Source organism: Rhinatrema bivittatum, chromosome 1 (assembly GCF_901001135.1).
Source record: "Rhinatrema bivittatum chromosome 1, aRhiBiv1.1, whole genome shotgun sequence".
Classification (NCBI taxonomy): Eukaryota; Metazoa; Chordata; class Amphibia; order Gymnophiona; family Rhinatrematidae; genus Rhinatrema; species Rhinatrema bivittatum.
Genome location: NC_042615.1, coordinates 339710000 through 339728322, shown reverse-complemented (window position 1 = coordinate 339728322; position 18323 = coordinate 339710000). Strand labels below are relative to the sequence as shown.

Below are 18323 nucleotides of genomic sequence, written 5' to 3'. Positions count from 1 at the left end.
ATCACACATTTTATGGTCTCACCTAAGTCTTATCTAAACATCATATTAGAACGGGTTCTCTGCCTGGCATGCCTTTCTGGTTTTAACTCATTGTTTTGTATCTTTACATTAAGTTTTCATCAATTGTACATAATTTTATATTTGTATCTGTAGGCAAAGAGTATTGCCACTGTCTCTTTCCTGTTACATGCTGAAAAACTTACTAAATAAAGAGTTATAAAATTAGCATTTATGCATATGGGTGAACCTTAGCCTGGGATTATTTGCGCTTGGAATGTTTGTAGGCTGAGCTGGGCTCCAATAAGTTTGGTTTAATATTTAGCAAGTAGTCATACTTCCCTCTTGTACCTATTTGTGAGTGGTGATCCATGCCTTTCTGTGAGGTTAACCTTTTCTCAGTGTTTGTTCTTGTGTACTGTGTGCATTGTGATTTAGATTTCAATATGCAAACATCTTAGCAAATATTAGCCATACCTTGCATTCTAGCCTATCCTGGAGAGCAGGTTTCGAGTTGGAAACATTTTGATGGAAATTTCCGGGGGGATTTCTGTGGGTAGAGTAGTACTTGTAGAAATAAACTTTTAGAAAACTGCAAGAATGATATGCACATGAAATTACATGCTTGCTGTATGTACTTTTTTGCATAATCACACACATAATCACACACATAAAAAAAAGGGAATAATCACAAAGTGATTATTCCCTTGTACAGGTCCTTGGTGAGGCCTCACCTGGAGTACTGTGTTCAGTTCTGGAGACCGTATCTTCAAAAGGACAAAGACAAGATGGAGGCGGTACAGAGAAGGGCGACCAGGAAGGTGGAGGGTCTTCATCGGATGACGTACGAGGAGAGATTGAAGAATCTAAATATGTACACCCTGGAGGAAAGGAGGAGCAGAGGTGATATGATACAGACTTTCAGATACTTGAAAGGTGTTAATGATCCAAAGACAACGACAAACCTTTTCCGTAGGAAAAAAATCAGCAGAACCAGGGGTCACGATTTGAAGCTCCAGGGAGGAAGATTCAGAACCAATGTCAGGAAGTATTTCTTCACGGAGAGGGTGGTGGATGCCTGGAATGCCCTTCTGGAGGATGTGGTGAAGACCAGAACTGTGAAGGACTTCAAAGGGGCGTGGGATAAACACTGTGGATCCATAAAGTCAAGAGGCCGCCAATGAAGAGTGGGTGACTCGCCAGAATGATGGCTACTGCCTGGAGACAATACCCTTATTAAATAAACATACACATGCTTACTGTGACTCCAACATCGCTCTAAGCTTCAACAGCAAGAGGAAATGTGGAAAAAAGGATTCACACTCACAAAGAGGAAAGTAGCTGGCTTGTTACGGCGGTTACTACCCCAAATCAAATAAGCTTGATACTTCACTTTCAATGCATATACAGCATAGTTCTCTGCTTCAACGGCAGGGGAGAAAAAAAACTGATACTTCACACATCCAGCAGAGCTCTCTGCTTCAACGGCAGGGGAGAAGAAAAGAGGGTTCGCACTCACAAAGCGGGGAGTAGCTGGCTTGTTACGGCGGTTACTACCCCAAACCAAATGTGCCTGATACTTCACTTTCGATGCATATCCAGCATGGCTCTCTGCTTCAACGGCAGGGGAGAAAAAAAGAAAACTGATACTTCACGCATATCCAGCATAGCTCCCTGCTTCAACGGCAGGGGAGAAGAAAAACAACCAATAAGGGCTGTATAACATAGTCTGGGTAAAACAAATAAGCATGGGTGTAGCTTGCTTATTGGCAGGGGAGAAGCTTGCTTATTGGCAGGGGAGAAGAAAAACAACCAATAAGGGCTAAATAACATAGTCTGGGTAAAACAAATAAGCATGGGTGTAGCTTGCTTATTGCGGCGGCTACTACCCCTAACGAATCAAGCTAGATATTTCACTTGGATGCAGCTCCATCACTGCTCTCTACATTAAAGGTGGGGGTGGAAGGGAAATAGAACCAAGAGCTAAGAGAAACAGATACGTATGAGAGAAAAAATGTGTGAAGCTTGCTGGGCAGACTGGATGGGCCATTTGGTCGTCTTCTGCCGTCATTTCTATGTTTCTATGTTTCTATGTTCTGGATTTGGAGCTTATATGCATACTTTTGGTAATTAAAAAAGTGTTATGTACGGTAAATTCTCTTGGCAAAACTAAATTGTGTGCGTGTAGTTCTGCCACAATAATTTTTTCATAAGCCTACTTTGAAAATTGATGAAACTTGTACCCATATTTGGCAGCTAACTTGTGTGATGTTCCAAAATTAATCCTCTTAATGAAAATGAAGCCCTTTATGGCCTATATAAATGATCCTTTAGGTTCACAGAGGGCCACATTTTAACATTTTTGTCTGCTTTGAATCTCCCCTATGAGTACCTGAAAAGACACTGCTGACCCTTTTATGGCATTTATATCTTCTCTAGAAAGGATGTAGCACCAGATGGAAATGTTTGGGTTCAGCTGGTTATCTACTACCAATGTAATATTAATACAGTGGACCCTCGAGTTACAACCGACCTGACATACGAACAACTTGGGTTACAACCAAAATTTTAGTTTTGAGTTACAACCTGAATGCCAGCCAAGGCCATGTGTATCCACTTGTGCGTGCGGTTGCTTCTAATTGGGCGTTTTTTCCTGTCAATCGTGGGGTTTTTTTGTGCTTGGTGGGTGGGACCTTTGCTCTGCTGTTGCAGTGATTGGCTGCTGCTGCCGATGAGGCCTGTCCATCTCAGGCTCACCCAGAGCTGCAAATGTTCACTGGAGCACATAGGCAGCCCCGGCACGGCATTGCAGCAAGCAACAGCAGCACTGGTGACCAAGGAAGCTTCTGTGCAGCAGCAGAAAGGGAGTGTAGCAATCAGCTGGCTACAGCAAGGTATCAGGAGGGGAGGAATGAGTATGCTGGGAGGGGGAAATGAGTGGTGGCCAGAGATTTATTTATTTATTTATTTTTAACTTTTATATACCGATGTTCCTGTATAGAATACATATCGCACCGGTTTACATAGGAACTGAACTGTCGCCATGGGGCGGGTACAAGGAACATGTAGTACAATTGAATTATAATATAGTATAGTATAGATGTGCTCTGAGGGGGTGGGGAGGGGGGGAATCCTCCCCCTCCCTTCCTTCCTGCAAGCCAAAGATGTCAACTTGAATGGTGAGTACAGTATGAAATTGTTTCTGGTAGACTATGCACAATTTATAACTTTTTGATGAGTACACTAGGAAAATTATTGGTGTTTCTGGTAAATTAGACATATTGTTCAACCCTTTTTTATGATGAAAAGGTTAGGTAAGGGGTGCTTTGGGAGGTTTGGCACGCATTATGGGTATTTCCATTATTTCTTATGGGAAAAATAGTCTTGACTTACAACCAACTTGAGTTACAACCAGCCCTCGCGAACGAATTGAGTTTGTAAGTCAAGTTTGTATAGACATTGAGTGCCCTTACAGTCATTAAATTGTCCATTTTTCTATGAAACATGTTTAGCCATGTTACACTTGTATGTTTACTAGGTGGAAAATGCCATAATCTAACCACTCTATCTGTAAAATAGTCTTCTAAAATCATATTGAATTCATTTTCTTTTTTTGGCTGGGACACACCTGACAGATGGTTCTTACATGCGTGACACATTGAACATGACTGTCACGGGGCTAAAAGTAAACATTCTGTATCCTCAGGAACCCTCTTGACTCCCAACAAATGGGTACAGAGCAAAACTAGGGCATTGCCCATAAAATACACCATACAAAAAGATCTTCTGGTTCTGATGACATCTCTGTAAAAGCAGAACAAACTCCCTTTACTGGCAGGCACAATACACCTCCTTATGAAAAGACAGTAATTTACTACTAATGCATGTCCTATTGAGAAAACACAACAAATAAGATTGATACAAATGCCTACATGCTAGTAAAATTCCTCACCTTGGTCACACACATAAAGCCGACTTTCACCAAGGACAGAAAGACCACAAATTATAAATAAGGAGACAAATTGGAATGGAAAACCAAAAAAGCCACTCTGATGCAGTACAAACCTGGAGAAATGGAAAGAGAAATATAGCACCTAACATAATCCCAGGATCTGCAATAATGCATACAAACTAATCCGACATAGTTACACCTGTATTATGGAACACACTCAAACAGTAACAACCCTATCTATGAAAAGGCAACACTACAAATGTTAAACCAGGCCCTAAACACTAATAAACCTCCTATTAGGAAAACAGAACAAGCCCAAGCTACTATAGATCCCTACACAGAAATAATTGGGAAAACTATACTAATAAATATTACAAACAGCTGATGAATAGAATAATATCCAACAATTCAAAACTCATAAAAATTATTAAAAATTGTCCAAATGTCAATAAAATGTCAATAAAATAATTAAAAAGGCAGTCAAGAAAGATAAACTTAAAAAGCTACCTTTACTTACCCTCTCCAGCAACTCTCCTACTCCTTTCCCTTGCAGGCCAATGGCATACACCAGAAGCAGCAGTGGCTGCTGAAGCTCTGACCTCAAGGTCCTCTTCCTTAGGGCCCACAACCAGTCACTCACACACAGTCTCTGTCTCACACACACGAGTCACCTCCTTGACCAGTCCTGTTTCTCTCTCACACATGCTCTCTTACTTACATACAAGCTCTGTCTCCCACAAATGCTCTTGTACCTATTCTACCACACACTCACAAAGCTGCCACTCACATATACACACACATTTCCTCTCACGTGGAGCCTCTTCTCGTTGTTTGGCCCAATAAGCCTGGCCTCTGCTCTTCAGCTGCCACCGGCGGTGGCATACAGTGTCACTGCTCTTTAGCTGCCACCGGCTTGGCCTCCTGCAGCGGCAAACAGCGGCCCTCCAACAAACTGTATTGGCCCACTGGGGAATGATTGATTCCCCCAATAGGCCAATCTGCCCCTGGGGAGAAGGGAAACACAACTGGGGCAGTGGGATGCCGGGAGCTGCGACACACCTGCCAGTACTTGGCGACACACTGGTTGAGAATCACTTGTGTAGACAGATGGACTCAGGACCAGTAGGTTTATGCTCCCCTGCCAGCAGAAGGAAATGGATCAAGCTGACATCTCAGTATATATAGTCCTGCAGTGACCCCAGCCTGCCAGTATTCTCTGTCTCAAGCAGATGGGGACGTGCATCTCTCTGTGGGGATTGCTTCAATCTTTTTGGAAGGAGAAATTTGAAATTCTAAATTCAGGAAAGGAAAGCCCTGCTTTCCTGCGGTGGCACCTAAAGGTCCCTCCCCCAGTTGAGATTTCCTGAGGTGATTTCCGTGGTTCCTCAGAGGTGTACCTTGGTCCGGTTGCTGGGTTTCCTGGCATGGACTTAGTTGCTAGCTCAGCTGAAAGGGTGCAGGAGGCAGAGCGTTGTGGTGATGGCAGATGCCCTCTCCCCCTGCAGTCGGAGACAGTCTCTGTACTCAGCCGGTAACCGCTGAGCTGAAATAAGGTTTAAAAGAAAGTTTGACCTTGAATCAGAAGGAAGGGTTTCAGGATTTCCTCTGGTCTCTGTGTTCGGCATGCCATACTGACGTTCGTTCCTCCTCCTGTTGTGGTTGGGCAACTGGGCAGCCTGGTGGGTTGAGTGGCCCCTGTTAAACTAGGCCCTGCACTTAGGCTTTCTTGCATGCTGCGTGGTAGGCCGCATCAACCGTTTTTGTGCGTGTTCTCCTGCCCTCCAGAGGCTGTCAGTGTATGCAGTGCATTGGCTATAAGCACGTGTTATGCTCAGTTTTTGGGCGTGATTTTTACACGCTCAAAACTTTTCAGTGTTTCCACAATTAACTTTGTGCACAGGTTGTGCATGCGCCTTGCCGCGCTTTCTTCTAGATGCTTATTTTTTGTGCGCATTCCACTTTTGAGCGTGAGCTGTTCCAATGTACGTTTACTGCTGTGATGATGCCAGTAAGCAAGAAGCCTAAGCATTTTCTATTTGTGTTTCCTGTCATATTAGGGCTTCTCAGCTTGACCTGGCATCTAACCTGTGAAGGCACTACTCAGACGCTCAGGGAGAGTTGCCTTCCTCAGATTTTGCTAAGCCTGGCTCTTCCCATTCTGATAATGGGTTTGTCATGGCCTTGACTGGGAGATTTACAAAAAACACTGGCTACACCCCTCAATTTAATATACCAAAAAGAAAATAAATTTTGAGGGAAAACTGCACAATACAGAATTATCTATATCCATACACGCTTAACCCCCCCCCCCCCCCACCCCCCAGGAATCTGTATCAGAAAGCTCAGTGCTACGGTCTCATGGGCTCTTGCCCACATAGGGCTACAACCCCTCTCCTTTGTTGGCACTTTCTGTCACGTCATCTACCTCTTCCCGTTCTCTATTTTTCTTTGTTAAAACCACTTCATTTATTCCCCTTTTCGAACACCCTTTTAAAAATAAAAATACCCTATGGTAATTTTCTTATTTGTCACAAACAACTCTATCTCTGTTCACCTCTATTCACCGTTAACACATTGTAACTCTTCCTCAAGGTCTCAAACGATTTTATAACTTATCTTTTTCTTTTCTGCTGTCACCTTTAAGTAAATTGAAAAAGTATAAACCGATTATGAAAACATCTTGTTTATCAAAAAATGTTGTTTATGTAATATGGTGTCCTTGCGAGTTGTTATATGTAGGAAAGACGACGAGGCTATTGAAAACGCGCCTAATTGAACATAAAAGTACGTTGAAATGAAATGTAATAAGTTGGAGGCACCATTAGTGCAACACTGTGTTGATCAAGCTCATTCCTTTGAGAGTTTGTGTTGTACAGTTCTGGAAAGTGTGGAGCAGGATGAACGAGGAGAGGATTTAAATTTAAGATTGTTACAACATGAGCAAAGATGGATCTTTAAATTGGATACAGTTACCCCGGCAGGGTTGAACAAGGAAGTGGACTGGTCCATGTATATGTAGGTATAAGTTGATTCCTTGCTTCTATAATCACAGGAGAGATCTGTGGTCCCTGGGAATAGATGCTCTCATACAGATCTGGCCGGAAGACAGATTGCCTTTTGTCTTTTGTCCATGGCCCTTGTTGGGCAGGATAATTTGCAAGGTCGAAGGCCACAGGGCGCTAGTACTCCTGGTGGCGCCGGACTGGCCCAGGCATCTGTGGTTTGCAGATTTGTGACTACTCCTGGTGGAGGCCCCCTTTGTCTTCCGCCACACGTGATCTGCTTCAGCAGGGAACGGTTCTTCATGAGAATCCGACTCAATTCTGTTTTATGGTTTGGCCCTTGAGAGGGCTCGCCTGTTAAAGCATGGTTATTCTTTTGTGGTGATTATCACTTTACTCTGCATTAGTTCGCCACTTCCTTGGCTTATGTGTGGGTTTGGAGAGTTTTTGAGACCTGCTGTGAGGATTGCGGGTTGTTCTTCTTCGTTGAGTTAAGATCCCTCTCATTCTGCATTTTTTGCAGTATGGATTGAATAAAGGCTTGGCCCTTAATTCCTTGAAGGTGCAGGTTGTGGCTCATGCTTGTTTCAGAGGCCTAGTGAATGGTGTTTCCTTGTCTTATCCTGATGTGGCCTCCTTTAAGGTTACCAGTTCCTTTGCAAAATCTTAATTTGGTGCTGGACTTTTTGGCGGGCCCTATGTTCCGACCACTGCATAGCCTTTCCTTATGGTTGTTGACTTTGAAGACTGTTCCTAGTGGCTATATGTTCTGTGCGCCGGATTTCTGAGTTGCAGGCCTTGTCTTGCCGGGAGCCGTTCCTTCGGGTGACTCTGGGCGAGTTACAGCTATGCAATCTAACATCCGTCTTGCCCAAGGTAGTCTCAGACTTTCATTTGATCAGTCCATCTCCTTGCATCCCTGGATAAGGTCAGAGATGCAGAGATGTGCTTCTTGGATGTTAAACATCTTATTGTGCGGTATCTGGAGGTTTGAGTCTTTTTGATAGATGTATCGCCTGTTTTGTTCTTCATGGCAGGAGTAAGGGTACTCCGGCTTCGTGGGCTACCATAGCTCATTGGATTAAGGAGGTGGTCAGGGCTCGTATGTGGATGCTGGAAAGCCGTTGCCTACTGAGGTTATGGCTCATTCTACTAGGGCTCAAGCAGTGTCATGGGCGGAAATTAGTCTTTTGTCTTCTGTCGATGCCTGCCGAGTTGTGACATGGTCCTCCTTACACACTTTCTCCAGGCTTTATTGTCTGGATGTGCAGGCCCGGGAGGATGCAGCCTTTGCATGTGTGGTGTTGACTGGACTGTGGGCAGCCTCCCACACTATTGGGGAGTTGCTTTGGTACATCCCACTGGTTCTAAGTCCATCTGTCTACAGGCTAGGAAATATTTACTTGATAATTTTGTTTTCCTTAGTGTACAGGTGGACTTAGCTTCCCGTCCTGGGCTGCCGCATGACTCTTGTCAGTAGACCTGTGGGGCCATGGGTCCCCAGGGATTACTGGTAAGTGTTCATCCAGTCCCTAGCTTGGGGTACTTAGAATATTATGTGAGTTCATTGGTTATGGTTGGTTGAGTACAGTTCTATTTTTAATCAAGTTGTTTGCTAGTCTGTCCACAGTTGCTTTTGAAGAGAATACTGGCAGGCTGCGGTCACTACAGGGTTATATATATACTGTGATGTCAGCTTGCTCCATCTCCATTTGCTGGTAGGGGAGCATAAACCTACAGGTCCTGAGTCCATCTGTCTACACTAAGGAAAACAATTATCAGGTAAGTACTGTAATTTCTCCATTTTAGTTTTGTAATTTTCACTGAAAGTTGTTGAATTTTTTTTTCTTGGTGTTCATTTCTGCTTGTGTTCCAATGGAAACTTTTTTTGTTGTCCCAGCAGTTTCTTCCTGCTCTATGGGCTGGTAGTTTAGTCCAAATTTGCTTTCACTAGATTGAGGTACCATGAACCTTCATTTAGTTTCTGGGATTTTGACCCTATTTTATTGCCTCTTCCCCCACTCCCCTTTCTGGCCTGGCCCTGCCCACTTTTTGCAGCAACCATGTGCCTTCTGAGAGAGAGCGAGTGAGTTCATGAACCAGTTGTGAATCGCCCAGTAGGTTTTGCTGTTACACAATGACTAGAAATTCTGACCATTTAGCAATTACATGTACTGTCTTTATAGTGCCCTTGTCTAGCCCAGGCAGGAGGACTCTGGTGTGCTGGGCCATCAGTTTGGTCTGTATGTTTTAATGGAAAAATTTGGAGCCTTTCACCTGTTTCTTGTTTTCCTAGTAGAGCAGTACTAGCATTTTAGGCATTGGGATCTTGCCAGGTACTTGTGACTTGGATTGACTACTGTTAGAAACTGGATGCTGGGCTTGGACTCTAGGTCTGATCCAGTATGGTAATTCTTATGTTCATTGTGAAAATGGGTAAAGAAGTGAATGCAAAAATCTCTCTAGTTTTTTTTCATGTTTTTTTTTTATTCTTGTTTCTCAATTTAGGGAATACAGCTCTTACATATGCCTGTGCAGGGGGCTATGTGCATGCGGTTCGGGTGCTGTTGGAAGCTGGTGCTAGCATTGAGGACCATAATGAGAATGGCCACACTCCACTCATGGAGGCAGGCAGCGCCGGGCATGTGGAGGTGGCCAGGGTGCTACTGGAAAATGGGGCAGGAATCAATACTCATTCCAACGAGTTCAAGGAGAGTGCATTAACGTTGGCTTGTTACAAAGGTACAGTATGTTCATTGTGCATTTAAGTTTGCTTAAAATCTTCAATAAATTAACCAGTGACTGATTCTAGTTCAGTTTCTTTTGTGATCTAGAAAAAATGTCATTCTTCTAGCTTGAAAACAAAATTATTCTTTCAGTAGTTTAGAAGTAAGCAAGAATTTTGAGGCATTCCCAACTGTAATTGATGTGAAGATGAGAGAAAATTATTCTTGTAAACAGGTTCTGTGTTTAACTGATGTACAGAAAGTTTTATATCACTCTTTGTAACATAAATTTGTCTGCAGATGATCATTTTGGAATTCTCACTTTCTGATTTGCATTAAGAATTCTCCTACAGAAAATTGTCCCTTTAAAACTGGGTCTCACTAAAGTTTTGAGGCAAGCATTTTTCTCTCTGTTTAGGTTGAAGAGAAAAGGGGGCCTGCTTAGTGGAGCGCCTCACTTTTTAACGCAAATGTATTAGCAACCCAAATGGTAACTTTGTCATGGGGAGTCTCCACCTACCAATGTAATGTTGCCAGTAACCTGGTATACATAAAAATTCCATGAACAGATTGACCAGCTCCTTCATTTTAGCTGTAAATCTCAAAACGTCTGTATAATTAACTTATTGAGGATGGGAAATTTTCATATCATAATTTGCAATAAATGTATTCATATTTTATCCCTGTTGGAAATGTAATTTGAAGATGGTTTCACAAGTAAAACTTGTTTTCTTTGTTCTGCATGTGTTTCAGATTAGGTTACACCAGATAACAAAAAAATCCCTTATTTGAACATCAGGACATTTATAAGCATGTTTACAGTCTTTATAGTGAATAGTGATAAATCAAAACGAACAACCCAAGAATGTTACTCCAGATTATAAAAAGACAAGTATCTCCATTATACAAAACCAAATTTCTGACTCCTTAAATATTAAATTCTTACAGCATTAAGTTTCTCCAGATGTGTCTGTTCAATATGTGTTGCAGTTGTGAAACATGCTGAGAGAAGTAGATGATTAACCATTGCCCTGTAATGCAGTGGAACCTATGATCCATCCCATCTACCCAAGAGACCAACCAATGGGGAGATATAAGATAAACAACCAGTGATATCAGAGATCCTGTGCCTAACCCTTTCCATAACTGAGAAACCTAGAGAGCACTAGAAAGACTCTTACTTTTTGTCAAATGCAGCTTTTTAAATCATAAATAAAAGTAAGATGGTTGCCTCATTAGTCTACTGGGATGCATGGAAAAGAATGATTAATTGGAGATGGAATACTTTTTTTTTTTAAATCTTAAACACTTTTGCAAAGAAGCTTGGCATGTAAAATAATGCACAACAGTGCTTCCTCCAGTAATGTTGAATATATTTTCTTCAAAATTGGGAACAGTGGTATGCCCTTAAGTTTTTTTTTGTTTTTTTTTTAAGGTTTTGCCCAGTTTTATGTCTGGAATAAAGTAAATGCAAGACACTGGTGTGTGCAGGGTGTTGAGCAGGCATGGCACATCAGTTTAGGTGTAAGATGGAAACTTTCAATGGTTTTGGTCAGCTAATTCAGTTTTGGACTGATAAGTTTTAAGATTATCCTTGTCACACAGCTGTCTGTCTGCAGTTTTATATTTCTGTTCAAAAGATTAAACCTAATAGATTTCTAGAAACATTGTGTTGCTCATCCATGGCTTTCAAACTGGCCAAATGTTTCCCTTCTGCAGCCACCCTATAAACCATAGACTATTGCAGATCCTAATAACAGTGTATAAGATAAATTTGGTGGGCAGTTTCTGCAATTCTCAATCCCGATAATCATATACTATTTCCCTTTCTCTGCTTTGTAACATCATGGGTGAAATTTGTTTCCATGTCCAGGTACTTCTTTTGATTTTTCTAGATGCATTTTATGTTCTGCCGCATCTTTTTCATCCAGTTTATTGATGATTTTTATTTTTTGTTTTTAGGGCATTTAGAAATGGTTAGATTTCTGCTGGAAGCGGGGGCAGACCAGGAGCATAAGACAGATGAAATGCACACTGCCCTAATGGAGGCTTGCATGGTAAGATAAATTTCTCACCTGAGCATTAGTCTTTTTCTTTGCTATAGTGTGACCATTCAGAAGCCATTTATCTCTCGTGGCACAAACTTTGGATACGCCATGTAGTTTTTCAGTGTTTGTCATAATGCTGTGTTGCGTGCTTTCTGTTGCTTTCTGTTTTTTTGTGACAAGATCACAACTATTCAGAACCAAATAAACTAGCATTCTTGGGCCAGTTTGAATTGTGAACCTGAAAAGTTTCCAATAGCAATTTTTCTTTTTTGGCAGCTTAATTATCTTAGTGCTGTTGTGTTACAAGCCTCGGCAAGTGCCTTTGGAAATGGAAGTCAGGCTTCTGCATTTTGCTTTCTTGTAACTTACTGGTAGTAGTGATTAAAAAAAAAACAAACCTAGGACTGCTTTTAACACTCTGATTTCTACTTACATTCCCTCTTAAGTTACCATGCAGGCTGTTAACAGCCTCATCAGGGGTTCTTATTTCAAAAGGATTTCTTGCTGTAAAAGCATTTTGTAAATGAATCCTTTGAGCATGAACTGAAAAAATACAAAGCAGAGCTTCTCCAAGGACATGCAAGATTGTAGCCCTCACACACAGATGACATCGTCAGATGGAGCCTCATGCAGAAACCTTATGTCAAAATTTCTAGAACTTTGAATAGGCACCCTGAGCATGCCCAGCATGCCCTATACCAAGTGTCCATGCAGGACCCCTCTCCAGTCTCTCTTTCCACGGAGCTGTAAGCCTCACTGTGTGAGTGAGCTCACTTTGTCTGTTTTTTGGCCTTGTGGAAAACTGTTTTTCTCCCGGTTTTCACAGGATTTTTCTTGTCATTCCATCGTGTTCTTCTCGGTGCCCTCCTGTAGTGTCTCCTAGTCAAGGTTTTCGGCGATTCGAGTAAGTTTCCTTTCATGATTGATTCCCCTGTGGCAGTAGTGGATCGGTGCCTGCCTGCCATCGATGCCCTGCCGCCATAGTCTTCCATTAGTACCCTTTTGTTTTGTCCATCATGGCTACATCTGGTTTTTGGCAATGCCCCTGTTGCCCGAGGATCATGTTAATTATAGATTCACATGAGACATGTGTCCTCTGCCTAGGGGTATCGCATGACATCCTGGGTTGCTGCTTATGTGCCCAGATGACCCTGAAGGGACGTCAACTTCAATTCGACAAGATAGATTCAGGTCGAAGAAGTCCGAACCATTGGCATCAGCGACGCTTCATCACAGGCCCAAAGATCTGCACCGATGGACACTGAGCCATAGACATTGGTAAGACTGTCTGTTCCATCAAATGTCGTTGGTGGACAGGGGCATTGCAGAATGACCACCTTTGATCTCCAGGCCAAGGATGCCAGGTTCCTCGTCATCGGCCTCGCCACCAGGGAAGACCCGGGCCAAGCATCAAGGGAAGCCAAAGAAGCATTAGCACTGGTCCCAGTCGATGCCTAGTGCCAGGCATGGGGATGCCCCCAAAGTGACCCTGTGGCAAGGAGTGCCAAACCTCCATCAGTGCCAGGGGTCTGCAACGGTCTCCACTGGTCCTGTTGCTAGTCACGTTGAGTGTCCGAAGATCTGGCTATCTCTCTTTCCTCTCAGTTGGTCTTGGCATCGGCAACATTTGATGAGGAGCAGGATCATCAAGTCTAGCTAGTGGTAGACTGGGCGCTACAGGGTTTCGGTACTGTGGCACCATACCCGGTGCCACCAGTCCTCATACCACTTCTGGAGAAGCTCAACATGCTCATTGGTACGTTACTGACCCAGCTGGCATTGGTTCCCGGGACAGCATTCTTGGTAGTCGCTGGTTTCTCCTCCAAGGAAGCTCCATAGAGGCCGGCGGAAATGCCAAGGCCTGCCTGCCATCCCTCGTCCAGTTCTACTGGTGCCTGCACCTCTGGACGTAGGCAGAGCACATTGGGACCCATCCCCTGTCACCTACAGTGAGGATAGGAACCCTATGTCCCCGGGGGGGGGGGGGGGTGACGTTTTGGAGTCCTCCGAGGGCATCTCTTCAGACCCTTCTCCTCCAGAGGAGAGAAGTCAGTGCCTGAGGACTTGACCTTCGCAGGGTTTGTGAAGGTAATGACTGAAGCCATCCCTTTTCAGTTATTGACAGAGGAGGATGCCAAGCACAAGATGCTTGAGATCTTCCAGTTTGGAGCCTCCTAAGGAGATCGTGGTGGTCTTAGAGTTGCTGCTGAAGAAATGGTAACACCCCTTTACAGTACCTCCCATCAATAAGAAAGCACACGGGATTTACCTTGTCTAGAAGGCTGCCGGATTCAATAAGCGTCAGCTGCCTCACCAGTCAAATCTACCCTCAAGAGGGCTAAGCACTCTTGGACTCATTCATTGATGCCTCTGGGGAAGGACCATAGAGTGGTGGATGCTCTTTATTTATTTATTTAGTCACTTTTCTATGCCAATATTAGTGTGAAACATCATATTGGTTTACATCAAACTGCAGATAGAAATTACATAAAACAGGGAGGGGTAGCGGGCTGAGAGAACTAAATGAAAGATAAAGGAGAGGCAGAAAGGAATGAACAATAATAAAATAACATGATTATATAATTATATAATAAAATAACATGATTATATCAATACAGTGATACATTGTTAAATGGTTATATCACTAAATGGTAGTGTCTTAGCATGATTGCATGATTGCTCTTGGGAGGAAAGTATTTCAAAGCACCATGTTTATTGCCCGTGTTGCCGCCTACCAGCTCTACATAAGCCAGTACTTGCGGGATTTCTGGAAACAGGATCCAAAAGGAGGCTAACAAAGCCTCAGCAGCAGTATACTCTTATGTTGCTGGTGCATAAGGGCCTGGAGTGAGGAAAATGCTAGGTCCATGTGAGCTATGATGATTTTGAGACAGCATTAAGTGTCTCTGTAGCAGGAATCAGCACTTGCTGAATGGCATGGCTGCGGGCCTTGGATCTCTGACCAGAGGTATAGGAACAACTCACTGACGTGCCATGTACTGTAAAGAATCTCTTGATAGAGAGAGTGAGGCATTCTGTGGCCAAACTTTGGGACCACCATGAGACCCTCTAATAACTCTCCGCCATTACTCCGGACCAGCCATCCTCATCCAGGAAGCTGGCGAGACCAAGGCCAAAGAATTCCTTCTTTCGCTAAAAGAAGTACTACCTGACACCTCTTCACTCCTGTCAACATCAGGACTTCCTCAGCTGTCCCCTGGCAGCAGAGAGCCCCCAAGCCCCAGCCGGCTCCTCAGTCAGCTCTAAGGATGGGGTTTTGACTGGGCTGCAGGAAATGTAAACCAGTTCGCCCTACCTGAGATGATGAACCCTCTGATTGGGGGCAGGCTGTGGTTCTTTGTGAACCAGTGGCCCAGTATAACTTCGGACCAGTGGGTTCTGTGCATTGTCCACCAAGGATATCAATTGAATCTGTTGGATGTCCCGCCAAATTGCCCTTCATGCCCATATTGGGGGCTGGTAGCACATCAGGAGTTACTACTAGTGGAGCTGTCCTTCCTCTTAACTGCCAGAGCAATCGAGCCTGTACCACCAGGGCAAAGAGGGTGGGGATTCTACTTCAGGTACTTCCTGATTCCAAAGAAAATAGGAGGACTCCGTCCTATCCTAGACCTAAGGGTATTGATCAGATTTCTAAGAAAAAAGTTCAAGATGGTTTCCCTGGGCATCTTGATTCCCCTTCTTCAAAAAAGGGACACATACAATCATATCGATCTTCTCCAGTCACAGAAAGTATGTGGGAAATCAGCACTTCCAGTACCAGATGTTGCTGTCCGGGCTTGCGTCGGCCCCATGGGTCTTCATAAAATGCCTGACTGATGGCACTGCACCTCTGCAGACTGGGAGTGCACGTTTAAATATATCTGGACAATTGTTGGTCAAGAGCACATCTCAGGCTGGGGCCGTCAGGTCCATGCGCTTGACTATTTGGGTGTTGGAGTCATTAGGGTTCATTGTCAACTACCTGAAGTCTCATCTTAGCCCATCACTTCAATTGGACTTCATAGGAGCCCTGCTAGACGCAGCTCATGCCAAGGCTTTTCTGCCTCGCCAGAGGGACCCTCACCTTGGTGGCCATTGCAGCAGAGTTAAGAGCCAGCAGGTGTCAGCCTAGCACATATTGAGGCTGTTGGGCCATATGACCACAGCCGTCCGTGTCACTCTCGTGGCACTTTTACACATGCGCAGAGCCCAATGGACCCTGAGGTCACAGTGGTGCCAGGCCACTCAGAACCTCCAGGATTGCATCAGAGTTACCCTGTTTCTTCAGGACTCATTGTCCTGGTGGCGGGTACTTTCCAATCTGGAACAGGGGATCTCATTTCGAAGTTTTCCTATTCAAATTGTCCTAACCACTGATGCAGCTACCCTGGGGTGGAGAGCCCATGTAGATGGCTCAGTACCCAGGGTCTTTGGTCTGCTCAGGAACATTCTTGTCAATTCAACTCCTGGAATTTCAGGCAATCAGATATGCACTATGATGTTTCAGAGATTGGCTATCCAACATAGTTGTCCTGATCCAGACTGACATCCAAGTAGTCATGTGGTATGTTAACAAGCAGGGAGGCACTGGATCATACCTTCTGTGTCAGGAAGCGGTCTAGATATGTTCGTGGACCTTGTTCCATGGGATGGTGCTCAGGGCCATGTACCTGGCCAGGATGGAGAACATGGTAGCGGACAGGCTGAGTCAAGCTTCAGGCCCCACGATTGTTTCCTGGAGCCAGGGGTTAGTGAATTGGATATTCAATCTCTAGGGGTTCCCAGACGTAGCTCTGTTCACGTCTCCCTGCAACAGGAAGGTGCCTCGTTTCTGCTTCCTGAACAAGTCAGATGGCAAACCAACCTTGGATGCCCTTGCCTGTAATTGAGACAATGGTCTTCTGTATGCGTATCCTACAATTACCTTAGTGGCGCAGACCCTTTTGAAGCTTCGTGAGGAGAAAGGGACTATGGTTCTCATAGCCCCTCATTGGCCGAGACAGGTCTGGTTTCCATTCCTACGAGTGTTGTCTATCAGGAGACCGATCAGTCTGGGAACTTTCCCAGATGTCATCTCGCAAGACCAAGGCAGACTGCGGCATCCCATCCTCTAGGCCCTGTCACTCACAGCTTAGATGTTGAGGTTAATTCTGCAACCGCTTGATCTTTCAGAGGATGTGTCTCGGGTCCTGGAGTCTTCTAGAAAGCCTTATACTAGAAAGTCCTATGGACTGAAGTGGAGCAGGTTTTCTGTGTGGTGTTAGCAGATGGCCCTAGATCCATTCTCCTGACCCCCATCAAAACTGCTTGATTACCTTCCATACCTATCTTTAGCTGGCTTAAAACATCAACTCCATTAGTTCATCTTACACCAAGGTGTAGATGGTATGCCCATCTCTGTACAGCCTATAGTTGTATGTTTTATGCAGAGCCTACTTCAATTGAAGCCTTCCATAACGTCTCCTACTGGGTCCTGGGACCAAAACATGGTTTTAGCTCAGCTGAGGAAAGTGCCTTTTGAGCCATTGCGCACCTGTGACCTGAAATACTTGACCTGAAAGGTGATATTTTTAGTGGTGGTCACTTCAGTTCACAGGGTCAGCAAGCTTTAGCTTTTAGTGACTAATCCACTTTATGCTAAGTTTAATCACGACAGGGTGGTCTTGCGTATGCACCCTAAGTTCCTGCCTAAGGTGGTGATGGATTTCCATCTTAACCAGTCTATCGTCCTGCCAGTATTCTTTCCCAGGCCCCATTTGCACTAGGGCGAACGAGCACTGCACAGTTTGGACAGCAAGCGAGCCTTAGCCTTCTGTCTGGAGCGGACAGAAACCCAAAGACAATACACCTAACTTTTTGTTTCTTTTGATAAGGTTAGGCATTACCGTTGCCAAACGGTCACTATCCAGTTGGCTAGCAGATTGTATCAACTTCTGTTGTACCAGGCGGGACTGAATCTTGGAGTCCTGTCAAGGCTGATTCTGTCAGAGCCATGGCAGTATCGGTGGCCCACTTGTGATTAGCTCCTGTGGAGTAGATCTGCAAGACTGCGACGTGGAGTTCTCTCCACACTTTCACATCTCATTACTGTCTGGATAGGGATGGCCAACATGACAGTAGATTTGACCACTCCATCCTTCGAGACCTTTTTGAGATGTAGTACCCAACTCTCCCGCCTAGGTCTTAATGTTTGGGTTCAGGTTGTCTCCCCCTCTGTTACCAACAGCACCAGTGTTGTGCTCGTTGGCACCTGGTTAGGTGCCTGTTGATCCCTTTTTGTGTAGGGGAGCAGCCTGTAGCTAGGAATTCACCCATGTGTGAGGACTCCCACCCTGCTTGTTCTCAGAGAAAGCAGAGTTTCTTACCTGGAGCAGGTGTCCTCTGAGGCCAGCAGGATGTTAGTCCTCACGAGATCTGCTCGCCACCCCATGGAGTTGGGTTTCTCCTATTTTTTTTTTAATAGTAGTTCTATGTTACGAGGCTGAAGGAGGATCCTTTGTGGGCATACAGGGCATGCTTAGTGTGCCTAGTCAAAGTTCTAGTAACTTTGACATAGGTTTTATGCATCTGGGCTCCATCTTTTGGTGTGAGGACT

At 44.3% G+C, this 18323-nt stretch overlaps 1 protein-coding gene across 6 annotated transcripts in view; it reads left to right on the top strand.

The window, feature by feature from the left end:
- ANKRD17 (ankyrin repeat domain 17) overlaps nt 1-18323 on the top strand; it is a 488939-nt gene that overhangs the window by 188239 nt on the left and 282377 nt on the right. For all 6 annotated transcript variants that reach the window (XM_029598806.1, XM_029598799.1, XM_029598782.1 and 3 more), the window contains exons 6-7: nt 9460-9693; nt 11640-11734. In XM_029598806.1, coding sequence (XP_029454666.1) covers nt 9460-9693; nt 11640-11734 — 329 coding nt within the window. The remainder of the gene's footprint in view (nt 1-9459; nt 9694-11639; nt 11735-18323) is intronic.